General features: G+C 42.3%; 1 protein-coding gene across 1 annotated transcript in view; it reads left to right on the top strand.

Moving 5' to 3' along the window:
* The window catches only part of notch2 (notch receptor 2), a 46,767-nt gene that overhangs the window by 21,711 nt on the left and 11,097 nt on the right, over positions 1-13,959 (top strand). Inside the window, 18 exon segments of the mRNA XM_034882586.1 lie at positions 4,015-4,289; positions 4,612-4,819; positions 4,906-5,039; positions 5,523-5,645; positions 6,953-7,186; positions 7,376-7,531; positions 7,636-7,821; positions 8,810-8,923; positions 9,064-9,177; positions 9,378-9,611; positions 10,991-11,101; positions 11,277-11,469; positions 11,864-12,009; positions 12,127-12,240; positions 12,375-12,494; positions 12,665-12,817; positions 13,186-13,414; positions 13,658-13,859. Coding sequence (XP_034738477.1) covers positions 4,015-4,289; positions 4,612-4,819; positions 4,906-5,039; positions 5,523-5,645; positions 6,953-7,186; positions 7,376-7,531; positions 7,636-7,821; positions 8,810-8,923; positions 9,064-9,177; positions 9,378-9,611; positions 10,991-11,101; positions 11,277-11,469; positions 11,864-12,009; positions 12,127-12,240; positions 12,375-12,494; positions 12,665-12,817; positions 13,186-13,414; positions 13,658-13,859 — 3,046 coding nt within the window.

Genomic DNA, 13,959 nt, shown 5'->3' with positions numbered 1-13,959 from the left:
AGAAGGGGTGCAGAGGGAAAGGGAGAGAAAAAGGGAGGGGTGTGCGTGAGATGGGGGGCGCTAATGTGAACCAGCTGTAGAAACCTGACACCTCGGGAGTGGGTTAGAAATGAGAGGTGGAGGAGTGAGAAAGAGAGGGGAAGGGCTGCAGGAAATTGCACAAAGTAAGAGAAGGATGGGGAAAAGAGGAGGGAAAAAAGTCCTCATGAAGCAAAACAAAGAATCCCATAGATGACTTTGGCTGCTGAAACCTCTTTCTGCCGAGTTGTTCATGAAAGAAGAGCTGACTGTATGTGGGTGTCTATGTGGATTAGTCTGTGTGCAAATTCTTGCCCGTGTCCTGTAGTGTGTATGAACATTTGTCAGTAGAATCCCACAGCTCTGCTGCATTGCTGACGGACTAATGTGCCAGTGTGTTGGGTTATCTCTTCCTCGGTGAGACACCACTCCCTGACAATGCTGTGAACCATGCTTAGCCTTGTCTGTTTGCCCCAGAATCTAGCAATACTGCCAAAGGCTAATAATGAGCTCTCTATCTGGCAGTGAAACCTGAAGGACAGGGTGGTATCGTGTCCTGACGCCATGGCATTTGGCTCTGTCAACACTGGTTAGATAGCAGCGGTTGAATTTAATCGAGGTGACTATGCATCTTTACTGTCAGAACTTTGGAATTTTCACAGAAATCTAAAAGTTGTAAATAGTTGTTGAAGGGTGTTGTAGAGTTGTGTAGGCGACGCTATAGGAATTATAATTGTTATATCTTGTGCACATTGAGCAACTTCCAAACCAGGCTAACTTAATAGTTACATTTCATGCCCAAAAAAAATTAAAATCATTCATTCTAAGCTCAAAAGACTTATAATGTAATTGAGCCAAACATTAAAACAAAACACACGTTTTAAATTTCCTCGCTCACTCTGAAGTGGCTATACTTAACTTAGGAAATGCCTCTCATATTCCCCATATTTCAACAGTAAAAATGTGTGAAATGTTCCCAGTGAAATGTAAACCTGGTGTTAACCTGGACACGGTGTTTTTTTGTGTGACAGCCTGCTAATGTGATGTATGTCACAGGGCAGAGGGCCATGTCATTACTCCTTGAGAGGGGGCGGAGAGGTCGTCCAGGAGAAGAAAGCAGTCCTAATTCCCACGACGGCCTTCTTGTTGTGATATCATGAGCAAGCTGTGTTTGTGTTCAGAGTGGGGAGGGACATCTTTCTGTTTGTGTATTTATCTGTGTGTCTTTCGGGGTGTGTGTAGGGTTGCAGTGCAGACATGCTGATACAGGGACGGAGACAGGAAAGCCGGTGGGTGTCTAATCTGACAGAGTTGAGGTGAAGAGGCATGAAGTCTGTCTTTTCTTTGAAGATCCTATGTCTTGTTTATCTATTTACCAGCACCATGAGTATATGCAATAGCAGATAAATAGCGGATTTTTAGTGAATATGTGTGGGAGATAAACTATGTATTTAAAAGATGAGGCCGACTATTAAAACAAACCAACAATGTGTTTTATCTGTCTCTCAGTACTTTCTAATGTCTTGCCGGCCAAACAGTAGTAACGTTATGTTCTGAGTGGATGGCGAGTGCAAGATTCAGAAATTTGAAATGAAAGTTTACTTTTTAACTATGACATTAATGTGAATAATCCCGGCTAAATATTTTAATAGTTTGACAGCACTACACATTATATCTGGGCTATTTGTGGAAAAAAAGCTCTGTCTCTCTTTTAACTACGACAAACAGGATTGATCACACCCACATTTTTGGCCTTTACTTAATACGGTCCTTGGACTAAAAAAAGGTAGGCAGAGGTGAAGAGATCGGTCTTTAGGAGGGACTGAAAGATGGTGAGGGACTCAGAGGTGCGGATCTCTTGGGGGAGGGAGTTCCAGAGCCTGGGAGCTTCCCTGGAGAGAGGACTTGGGGATGGAGAGGAGACCGGCTGAGGTGGATCTGAGGGACCGTAAGGGTGGGTAGGGGGAGAGGTGGTCTCCCCCTACCAACTTATAGGTCTCCCTATAAGAAAAATATAGTATCTTTATATATATATACCTAAACTTGAATATTATTAAGAGGTTTCTAGACTAAACTAAACCGCAGAAATTATGAATGTATTGCTCAATAATCTCTTTTGTTTTTTTGTCAGTTTTTGCACATGTCATTGCATTTGATATACTGTATAACTGTGACCTCAATATGTTAGTTAGAGTGGGACTTCGTTGTCAAATGTTGTCAGTAATACGCGAGGAGACATCGGGTGACACACACATCATACCGAGCGTAAGTCTCACAGATGTGATTGATCTGTCTGGCAGGCATGATTCACGCCTGTCAAGCTGCTTTGGGGTGGAGTAGCCAATAATAAATAAAAGCCAGTAACCGTGAGACTGAATTTCAAATCATTACCATCTCCAATGTTTCGTCTCTGGTTTATATGGCTCATAACACCTATCTCTGTTTCTTCACTTTATGTTTTTTTTTTCATTTGGAATGGTTATGAAAGAAGGTATTCATTTCTCTGTGCATGTTAGTTACTGTGCGGTGTATCCTATTGTGTTACCTGAGCCCCCCTAGGGAGGCACGTTTAGAGGCTTGTGTAAGAGGCAGCAAGTCACTAAGTCGCCCACAGTCCCCAGACAGCGTGTCTGCCATGTGCCACACGCACAATGCAACAGACGGCTGATCAAAATTAGCCTACACAGGAAATTTCCTGAATAATAACCTTTTCACTCAGTAACAAAATTACCCCCCGGACCAAATGCAGTCTCACAAAGAGAAGTGGTGAGTGAAAGTGGGAGGGACTGAGAAAAACAGAGGAATAGAAAGTGACTAAGGCATCATTGTCTTTGATGAGATCTCCTAGTGGACACATTGTATAATATTGCAATTTCCTCCCCACTGCTCGACATGTGGCTGAATCACTTTACTGAAATAGAAGAATAAAGAGAAATCAAAAGAAAGGGAGCTGAATACGCAGAGAAGTAAAACCAGAAATCATTATAGATCAAATGTGGTCAGAACATGATAGATAAGTGTTGCTTTTCTTTAAAGTCATACACTGTCTCGTTTGTTGTGAGCAACTTGTCGTTGGAAGAAAAACTTTCTTACGTTTAGCGTGTACACATTTCTGTACGTCATGGCAGTATCTGTTGACATCACTATTGCTTGTCTATTACATTGCCCAAATAATTGCTGGTGCTTTTCAGACGTTGATTTTAGTTTCTGCCAGGCTTCAGTCAACAACTTCCAGATAACTCCACCTCACATCCTTCTACTTTTCAACTTCTTCTTTTTGATCATTGACCCCAGTTTAACCCTTTCAACAAGCCCAGCTTCCCCCTTTTCTCTTACAGGGTTTATGGGGCAACAGCTCTGGGTTCAGGGCACCTTTCTCAGTAATCTTTGGGTTAGTGGTTTACAGCATGTCAAAACATCCTTCAGCAAGAAACAATACTCTTAAGTTCTTCTTTTAAGCAGCTTGTGTGTCTATTAATGTGTGTACTTTTACTGTAAATAGCGTCATATCTCTCTTAAAGGCATTACATAAATGCAGTCCTTTAACCATTTAATAGTAATTTAACTAGTTTTTCTTATGCACAACCACACATCTCTCATATTTTAATGTCTCCTATGTAGGGATGTGGTTCCCCACATAGTACAGTTGTGTAGATCCCTGTACAACAGGGAACAGACTGCCTCAGACACTAGTGTTTACCTCTGCTGTTTCTTTGATGTGTGTGTATTACAGGACTCTTGTGCAGATGTTACGCTACGCTATCAATGCTGTTGTCTGATGTGGTGCATTATAGTGCATGTGACTGAAACTCACTCTTTTGTTTTGTTTGTTTGCCTCTCTGTCACACACACACAAATACACATATGTAAATCTGTCTTTCAACTTTATTGTCTGTATTGAGGAGGGATCAGGTTTAAATCCGTGTACGTGTGCCTTGGCATGCTCCATCATTGATTTCTGTCTATGTGTGTGCGTGTGTGTTTGTGTTTGTCTAGGTGTGCACCAGGCTTTCTGGGTGAGTACTGCCACCATAGGGACCCTTGTCAACCTGGCTTCTGCCTGAATGGAGGGAACTGCTCTGTGTCCATGTTAGCTGGTGTACCTGTACCAGGCAGCGCTGCCTGCACTTGCCCTCTTGGCTACACCGGACAGCACTGCCAAACTCCCCAGAACTCCACGTGTTACCCCAAAAACCCCTGTGCCAACAAAGGTGTCTGCAGCCTGCTGTCCCTTGAAAAATACAAATGCGAGTGTGCCAGAGGATGGACAGGTAAGATGCTGTTAAATCACCTCTCAGGAGTTTGTCACTGGGCAGTGACATCTTACTTTTCGAGAGAGCTAAACAGTGTGCGCTAGGCGTGTGCAAATCTTATTGGCACTGAAAGTATCATTGGATAAAATAAGATGAGATTATTATTATGTGATAAGAAGTGTTTTAGATTGCCACAAATACATACCGGTCATTGCATATTGTTTTTTCTCTGGTACTGTATCTTAAGCCATAATTCTTCAGAGGTGGAAACATTTATAAATGGCACATATAATAGCTAAAGCACTAATGCTCAGCTCTTCTCCTACCTCTCCATTCCCAGGACTGCAGTGTGAGCATGAGGACAGCTGTCTATCTAGTCCCTGTTCCAACGGTGGAACATGCAGCTCTCTATCTGGTGGTAGCTACACATGTTCCTGCCCTCCTGGCTACACAGGGCCTCGCTGCCTTAATGACACAAATGAATGTGCTGCCACACCCTCTATTTGCCAGAATGATGGATTATGCAACAACACCCCTGGCTCCTACAAGTGAGAATCTAGTGTTTAATAACCAAATGTGAAATATGTCCAAAAAGAGACTGACTTTAATGAAATGTACTCTGTCATTGCTACAGGTGTACCTGTGCCCCAGGATTCACTGGCAGACACTGTGAAAGCTCCTACATCCCTTGCTCACCCTCACCATGCCTAAATGGAGGCACCTGTAACCAGAACTCTGAGACTAGCTACTCGTGCCACTGCCTTCCAGGTAGGAGGATTCAAATTCTGAAATGCCTAGATTTTTTGTTCCTCTTTTTAAAGCCGAACATGAACTAGAAACTCATACCATGTTTAAAAAGTTAACCAGCCACCACACGTCAACAGACATATGGACAGTTTTGTCACCTAGTCAGAGAGAGAGAGATAGAGATAGGGAAAGGAAGAAGGCCCTAAAGAGAAAGGGAAATTTTAAAATTGAATGAAGGAAAATTGACACTGTAACTGGTATTTCTATCTAAACCAATGGGTTTGTTAAATTGTGTTGTTTGTAGTGCAAACAGTCTGAGCCTGTTGGCTGTATTGTATTAGACACACTGTGCTGTCAGTCTGCTACAGACTTGCTACTCCAAGTAGACACAACAAACAGCTGCTGTTTACACACTACCAGGACATATCATAGTAGGGACACTTGAGAATATCATACTGTAGTTTATGTATTTAAGTGCATGTCTTCCCCAATCATTTGTGCCAGGTTTCAACGGGACTAACTGTGAGAACAATATTGATGACTGCCCTGGTCACCAGTGTGCCAATGGAGGAACGTGTATGGACGGAGTCAACACCTACAACTGCCAGTGTCCTCCAGAGTGGACTGGTAAGGGATTGTTTGTGTTCCCTTACCAGTGTCTTATAGTCACTGTTTGTCCACTTTGGTTTGCTGTGATGTCATAGGGTTACCACACCAGTGCCTCAAATCCATGCATGCTATCAGGGGTGTCCCTCATGTGTCTGAAGAGGATCTGTGTTACATGTTGAAACAAAGCATTAAAAAACTGTACTGTGTACTCTTAGCAGACATTCAGTTTCAAACAGCCCTGTGTTAAAACAACACCAGGGGATGTGTTTTGTTTAAGGTAACAATGAGACATGAAATGCAATCCAGGAAGTCCGGTTAGAGTAACAGATACATGATTTTGAAGGCTTATTAGACGGCAAAACGGTTATAATATTCTTTCACTGGATTGCAAAATTCTGGAAAGTTTTCAGACAATTAATTAGTATTAGTGAAATTAGTAAAAATACAAATAGGTCATTCTTGTTTCAAAGTAATATACCAGGAATGTGCGATTGCACTTCGCTCTATGCTCTATGCATTCGCACGGCCACCAGCGTTCTTTTCCATCAGAGCTTAGGTCGGTCTGAACACTGCTTTTTATATGTTTGTATTATACTAGAACTTAAGTCTTAAGTATTTTGCATGCCTGCCGTGTTTAAAAAAAAAAAAAAAAAAAGCTGTGTTAAACATGTTTTGCAGACTATTTTATAATTTTTCACATTTTTAAAATGAAATCCACAGCAGATAGTTTGTGTCTTTACCTTTTAATTTTCTAGACATTCCAGCCGTATTGTTTATGAAATGGTTTTTCTACTCCTAATTCTTCTGTTTGCCGATTTAAGCAGTGAGGTGAAATACATATTTTTGCTGTGATCAAATAACTTTTCTTTCATGTTGTTTCAATGTTATACTTCCCACCATTCTTCTGTACTCTTTCTTTATCCTGTGGAGGCTCACACTTCACACAAGGCGTGTCTCTGCTAACACACTTATGTGGCATACGCAAGCTTTCCCTTTACAAAGCAAACATGCATGCATCAGCTTCCTTGGGTCTGTCTGAGTTTATGTAGCACTAATCCGACCTGGGGAAGCAAAGCCAACGTGAGCGGAGTACTTAAAAATGGCCATCGTGGATTAATAGTATTCTCATACACTGTATTTTCCAAAAAATCACTCTAAATAAGACTGTAAGCATCTAAAAGAAAAGGTGTCACTATTTTTAATTTCTTCACTGGAATACCCATTGGGTTACACCTTGAGTTATGTTGCAACATGCTACATTGAGCATTAACTTCATTTGTTTACATTTCCTCCTCTTCATGTCCACTTTCCCTGCCTCTCCACAGGTCAGCACTGTACAGAAGATGTGGACGAGTGTCGCCTGCAGCCAAACACTTGCCAGAATGGAGGTACCTGCAGCAACCTGTTTGGCAGCTATGTCTGTGTGTGCGTCAACGGCTGGAGTGGACCCGACTGCTCTGAAAACATTGATGACTGTGCTACAGCTGCGTGCAGCGCAGGCTCCACCTGTATCGACCGCGTTGCGTCTTTCGTCTGTCTCTGCCCTTACGGAAAGACAGGTAGGCCAGGAGTGAGACATTTTTATACCCTAAAATGCATTAGACCAATAACAGCAAATCCAGATTACTGTCACAAAAGACAAAACAGAAATGCTGTGAGTCTGCTGTTAGAGAGGAAGAAAGAAAAGGAAAAACAACAGTTGCTAAATACATAAAATAATAAATCTGTATTGGTGTTTACGCTTTCAGGCTTGCTCTGCCATAGAGATGATGCCTGTATCAGTAACCCCTGTAGAGAGGGTTCTCTGTGTGACACCAACCCCATCAGTGGGATGTTTAACTGTAACTGTCAACCTGGATACGTCGGCAGCACTTGCAACATCGACAGAGACGAATGCAGCATTGGTGAGAAAGAGAGAAAGTTCTAACCAAGTATGCACAACATGTATCTCTGCCTGGCTTCTGATCTTTTCTGCTTTTCAACGCAGCTCTTTCTTCTTCACCATCAGGTACCAACCCGTGCGAGCATGGTGGACAATGTGTGAACACTGATGGCTCCTTCACATGTAACTGTGTTCGGGGTTATGCTGGGCCGCGCTGTGAACAAGATGTCAACGAGTGTGCTTCGAACCCCTGCCAGAACGATGGCACATGTCTGGATCGCATTGGGGACTACACCTGCATCTGCATGCCTGGTACATCTCTTGAGAAAATAAAAATAACTGTACATTCCAACCAATTTGATCAGACATTCTCATCCAAAAAATAAATGGAGCAGTTCGAAAAAGTGCAGCATTGCCGGTCTTGAGTTTCAAGATAGTGATATTGTGGATAATAATTAATTTATAACTAGAAATCACTAATTGACTTCCCTGGAAATCCAGAGTTCTTGCGAGAGTACAATTTGAATTTGCTCAGCGAGTTACTCTGGCTTCGAGTAATGCTGCTCATTAACTATACCCTAGTAACCGAGCTGCACCAATCACATTGGTGTATCATATGTAGGCGGAGCCAGAGGCGAGCTAAACAGATGACAACAGTTTAATCTACCAGTTAGCTCAACTGGTAGCTAAGCATATGGGGCTCTGGATACGTCACCTTGTGTGTTGTTGTGATTGGCCGTAGTGTTAACTAATTGTATGCAGTAAGATTTTAAAATGCACGCTTGGTGCCGCCCCTCGAGATGGGGGACTTTCATTACTCGATGCCAGACCCTTAATCTTTCAGATTTGGGTCTGGATTTCCAGGCTACTGATTGAGAACATACCTAAAAAAATAAAAAAATTTAAAAATACATTTTAAGGATCCAGAGTGATAGACTCTAATGTTATATATGTGCCACAATTTATAATGTATAAAATGTTTTTTATTTTTAATTATTCTGCACCCAGATTTACACAAAAATGGTCTTGTGTACCTTGGCCCATAGCCTACCTTTTCATGTCTCATTCAATTGTGTTATTATTTGTTTGATATCCTGCTAACAAATATACAAAAAAAGTACCAAATACATGACTTGGTGGAGTTGATACCAGGCTGTTAAGGGAACTGACACCACTTGGTTCAAATGAAACTGCTTAGAAACTGCAATTAATTGGGATTCAGAACTTAAAATCTCTGTGTTCTGTAACGTTTGAGAAAAGAAGTAATCTCATAAAAACTTGTTTCTCGTAATTCATGCAGGATTTGAGGGCACTCATTGTGAGATAGAGGTGAATGAGTGCCTTAGCTCACCCTGTCTGAACCAGGGGAAATGTCTGGACCAGGTCAGCCGCTTTGTCTGTGAATGCCCAGCAGGTTGGTACACATGTTGATGTATTTTTCAGATTTCCATCCACTCAAAGTAAAAATGAATTAGAATATGAAGCCCTTTTTGTTTTTAAAACTGTGATTTAATGGACGAGTGTGTTACTGTGTTCACGTTGTTCTGTTTTCAGGCTTCAGCGGTGATATGTGCCAAATAGACATAGATGAGTGTTCCAGCACGCCCTGTTTTAATGGGGCCAAGTGTATCGACCGACCAAACGGATATGATTGTGAATGTGCTGAAGGTAAAAGGGAATAACCATATGTTAAGTCAAAGTGAAAGCATATTTGTTGTTTCTGCTCTGCTATTGGTCTATAAAAATTATAGACTACATCACATTAAACCCCATATTCTTTTTACATCTGGAAAATCTTTTGAAATAGTCACTTAATCCATAATGCAATAGATTTTGTTATTTTTCTAAGAGGAAATGTCCTCCCGCAGGCTTCACTGACCTACTTTGTGAGGAGAACATCAATGACTGCGTACCAGAGCCCTGCCACCATGGTGTGTGTAAAGATGGCATCGCCACCTTCTCCTGTGAGTGCTATCCTGGATACACAGGGTCCATCTGTAATATCCAGGTCCAGGAGTGCCACAGCAACCCTTGTCAGAACCGAGGACGCTGCGTTGACCTGGTCAATGCCTACCAGTGTAACTGCCCACCGGGAACCAAAGGTAGGTACTGTGTGTGCTACAAAAATCATTGCCTGTACATTGACGCAAGTTCATTCTAATTCATTTTTCAAAGAAAAGGTGTCATTCTACACGTCATATGGAAACTATGCCGTTGTACAACTGTGATGAGATGTCCGTGGGCAGCATTATTCATAGATAAAAACATTTCACTACTTGAAAATACAGAGGGTGGTAGTTAGTCACTCTGAAACATCCACCAGACCGGTCTGAGTGCTGATGTCATTAAGGTAGAGATGGTTACCAACAGACTAGGGCATATATGAATCAAATGTGATATGATAACAAACGCTGTAAGAAGGCAGAATTGCGACACACCCCTTCAAACTCCCAGAGTTATCCTTCCCGTCCATATCACAAGATCACATCGCAAGTTGCATTTTAAGCTCCTTTTTTTCTGCTTGTGGAGAGTTGCTGTATGTGACACATGAAACTATAGACCAGGACCGCGAGTCAAATCAGGCGTCCAAAAGTAGACCAGGCAGACACACAACTGACATCCTGCAGGTGGAGGCGCTGGAGACAGGCTAGGACCTACACACCGTGGGCCGCTGTGGACTTGTCCCAGTTCCGCAAGCGGTTTCCGGAAAGTGGCTGCAAATGTCCGACGATGCACAAAACATAAACGCCTGTGGAAGCCAACAGCTGTCCGCGGACATGGAGTGCGGGAAGTGTGTCAGAGCTTCCCAGAGTGTGGACTGAGACCTTACTAGCAAATTAATTAGCCTGAGTTAAACAACCCCACCTTTAGAACTTCCAGTGTCGCTTTTGATTTATAAAGTGTAGAGCACTTTATGTGTTGCAGTCACAAGCCTGGGTTGCATGGTGCTCCCGTCAGGTTGCTCTGTGGATTAGTAGGCTCAGTTCAGTACGTTGTACCACCCTGAGGCCTGGGTCTCACTTTCTGGTTTAATGCTCTCACTTCCCCTCATCTGATGTGCCTCTTTCTCTCTCTTTGTCTAGCTTTCACTTTGTATCTGTCTCCCTTGTTCTATTTCTCATTCTATTCCTCTCTCTTTCTCCTCCCATTTCACAATTTTTCCACTAATGTGTTTCTTGTTAGTTTTCTAACTTTACGTCATAGTCGAGTCGTAGCGGGCCTCTGCTTTATTAATAGTTATTGTCAACATTTCTCACTTCTTGCTGAACAACATTTTTATGGAGTCTTACTCCCTCTGGTGGTAAATCTTCACTTCTTTCTTGTTCAACCCCTTGTTCACTTCAACCGAAAGGGACGCTGAAAGGGTTTTTGGTGTGCTGCTTTTTAAATCTAAACAAACATACAGTCGGGTAAAATGATTAAGCATATAACCTTGCTTTTGTCACCCTATGTTAATTTGTCTTTCTTTTTTTTTACTCAGGGGTAAACTGTGAGATCAATGAAGACGACTGTGCCAACAACCCCTGTGAGTACGGGGACTGCCACGATGGCATTAACGAGTACAAATGTGTGTGCTTCCCAGGATATACAGGTATGTTTTGCTAGATACCCCAATAAAGTCATGTTGATAACAGTACAACATGTTTCAGAAATGGGGCAGGAAAAATAACCATATAGATCTAGCACTGTAAGCTGATAGTTGGTTGCTATTACTAAAAACAACTGGATAATCAAGAACTAATTCCCTCTGAATTGCTCTCTAATAGGAGTTACATGTGATGTGGAAATCAACGAGTGTAACTCAAACCCATGTATGAGTGGGGGAACCTGCGTGGACAAGATCAACGCGTTCCACTGCCTGTGCCCACCCAGCACCCACGGCCCTCTGTGCCTATCCGGGACCGACCACTGTGCTCCTCAGCCTTGTGTGCACGGAGAATGTATTGAACAGCAACACGGGTACATTATCCTCAAACTGCTGCTCTAACATGTTGTGTTCTGAGATCCATCTGTCCTTCTCTAATCCGCTGTTTGAATATGAGCTAACACACACCAGTTATATAGTGTAATTTAAAAGGTCCATCAGGCAAAGTAACAGGCAAATCCTTTTTTATGCATTGTTTTGTTAATTGTACTTTCCTTCATTTAGATGTGGAGGCTCCCTATTGTTTCTTCCCACCTGCTTTGCCTTTCCATCAGCACAACTATGTGTTTACAATGATATTAGAATCCAAGAACTGGCCATTCTTGAAGTGAAAAACAAAACAAGCCGCCGCCGCTGCTGCCGCTGTTATTACTTTTTAGCCCAAGTTTTCTCATTTTAAACTTGTGCTTTCCTTTGTTCTGTGCAAAGGTATCGTTGTGAGTGTGAAGCTGGCTGGGTGGGACAACGTTGTGAACAGGAAAGGGATGAGTGCAAGTCCAGTCCGTGCCAAAATGGTGGCACATGTTTGGATCGACATAATGGCTACACCTGTCAGTGCCAACTTGGATTCAAAGGTAATAATTATTATTATTGTATGTCAGCATTAGATATTTTTAAACTTAGCAAGCATTAGAGGACATGGCACTGAATTTTAAACTGAAACATTTGAATCACCCTGCCTCTCGCATTAGGTGTGAACTGTGAGAAGAACATAGATGAATGTCTATCCGGGCCCTGTCTGAACCAAGGCATTTGTATAGATGGAGTCAACAATTATGCCTGCCAATGTAGTCCGCCATTCATAGGTTAGTGATTTCACATGTTCTGCACATCAACATCAGCTTATTAAGATGCAATATCAGTCTTTGTAGCAGCCAATTCAATTAAATTCCTGAACCTGTTTTTATCATAATGAAAAATATGTGCTATGCCCAAATAGGTAAACACTGTGAAGTGGAACAGGTTCCCTGTGCCTCTCATCCATGTGAGAGGGGAGGAGTGTGTCTTCCATCTGCAGACTACACCTCCTACACCTGTCGATGTCCTGCTGGTTGGCAAGGTATGTGTGTATCCATCAGATATTGAGTTCATATGTGTCTGTCTGAGTGAGTTTGTATGGAAGTGAGAGAGTGCGACTGATGGCCTGATAGCAAGTCATATCGTATATTATGTGTTACCACTAGATTGATGCTGTACTAATCATTTTTTCGTTTGTTCAAAATTGTGTAGGAACACGTTGCAGGGAGGATGTTAACGAATGCAAAAAGAACCCTTGCAAAAATGGTGGTCGTTGCATTAACACCCCGGGCAGCTACACGTGTAAATGTCAACCTGGATACAGCGGACACAACTGTCAGACAGACATTGACGACTGCTCACCCAGTGAGTTTCACTTTCATCTAATTCAATCAGCCCAATCATGGCTGTTTGCATCTCAATGGATGCGGCACCTCTGCATTTATGACAGCGACGTATTATGACGCCTATCACTGACGTATCAGAAACTGGAGAGATTCCAAGCCTTAGTGGAAAGCAGCATAAAAAAATCCCCTGAGATATTGTTTTATACATGGGTGTGCGCATTATACAAAACAATCAAATACAAGGGATGGTGCTTCCATTTTTTTTATTTTTTATTTTTACAGATTTTTCACCCAGACTGCTGGTGAATTATTCATGCATACCTCATTCAGTGATGGCTGTTTTGTCATTAAAAGCCTCTTTTAACCTCTCTGTATTCCCTTCTGTAGACCCATGTCTGAATGGAGGCTCTTGTGTGGACGATGTTGGGAGTTTCTCCTGTGACTGCCGCCCAGGTTTTGAAGGCGACCGCTGTGAGACTGAGGTAGACGAGTGTGCCAGCCAGCCCTGCAGGAACAGTGCCATCTGCCGGGACTACGTCAACAGTTTTGTGTGCGAGTGCCGACAAGGCTTTGATGGAATCTTGTGTGAACACAACATCCTTGAATGCACTGAGAGGTGAGCCATTCATTCAAAGCATGAATCCATAAAACCTACATTTTGTTTCCATGCTTAATTGTTCTGTTCTTTGGCAATGAGTTTCTTCGTGGATGATTTCTACTGTGTCTCCTGCAGTGACCTGACGGAAACAATGATAACTATGTTGAAAATGAATTATGTTTTGTTTTCCCCGCCTCTTCATTCGTACGTCTCAGCACTCTGAATAGTCGTTAGTCATTACTTTCTTTACTATCCCACCAGCTCCTGTCTGAATAATGGGACTTGCATTGATGGCATCAACGCCTTTTCTTGCCGTTGCCGTCCTGGTTTTTACGGGGAATTCTGTGAATTTGAGCAAAATGAGTGTAACTCTCAGCCCTGTAAAAATGGAGGCACCTGCACTGATGGTCTGGGCAACTACCGCTGCACCTGCCATTTGGGATACAATGGACAGAACTGCCAGGTAAAGTGTCTGTGTTAGAGTGTCTGCAGGTGACTGGAGTGAGCTTGGTCATATGTGTTATTATCTATTTAATATTTGCCAACAATAAAACAACTAAAGT

Source organism: Etheostoma cragini, chromosome 9 (assembly GCF_013103735.1).
Source record: "Etheostoma cragini isolate CJK2018 chromosome 9, CSU_Ecrag_1.0, whole genome shotgun sequence".
Lineage (NCBI taxonomy): Eukaryota > Metazoa > Chordata > Actinopteri > Perciformes > Percidae > Etheostoma > Etheostoma cragini.
Note: the sequence above shows the minus strand (reverse complement) of the source record. Positions and strands in the feature narration are given on the sequence as shown.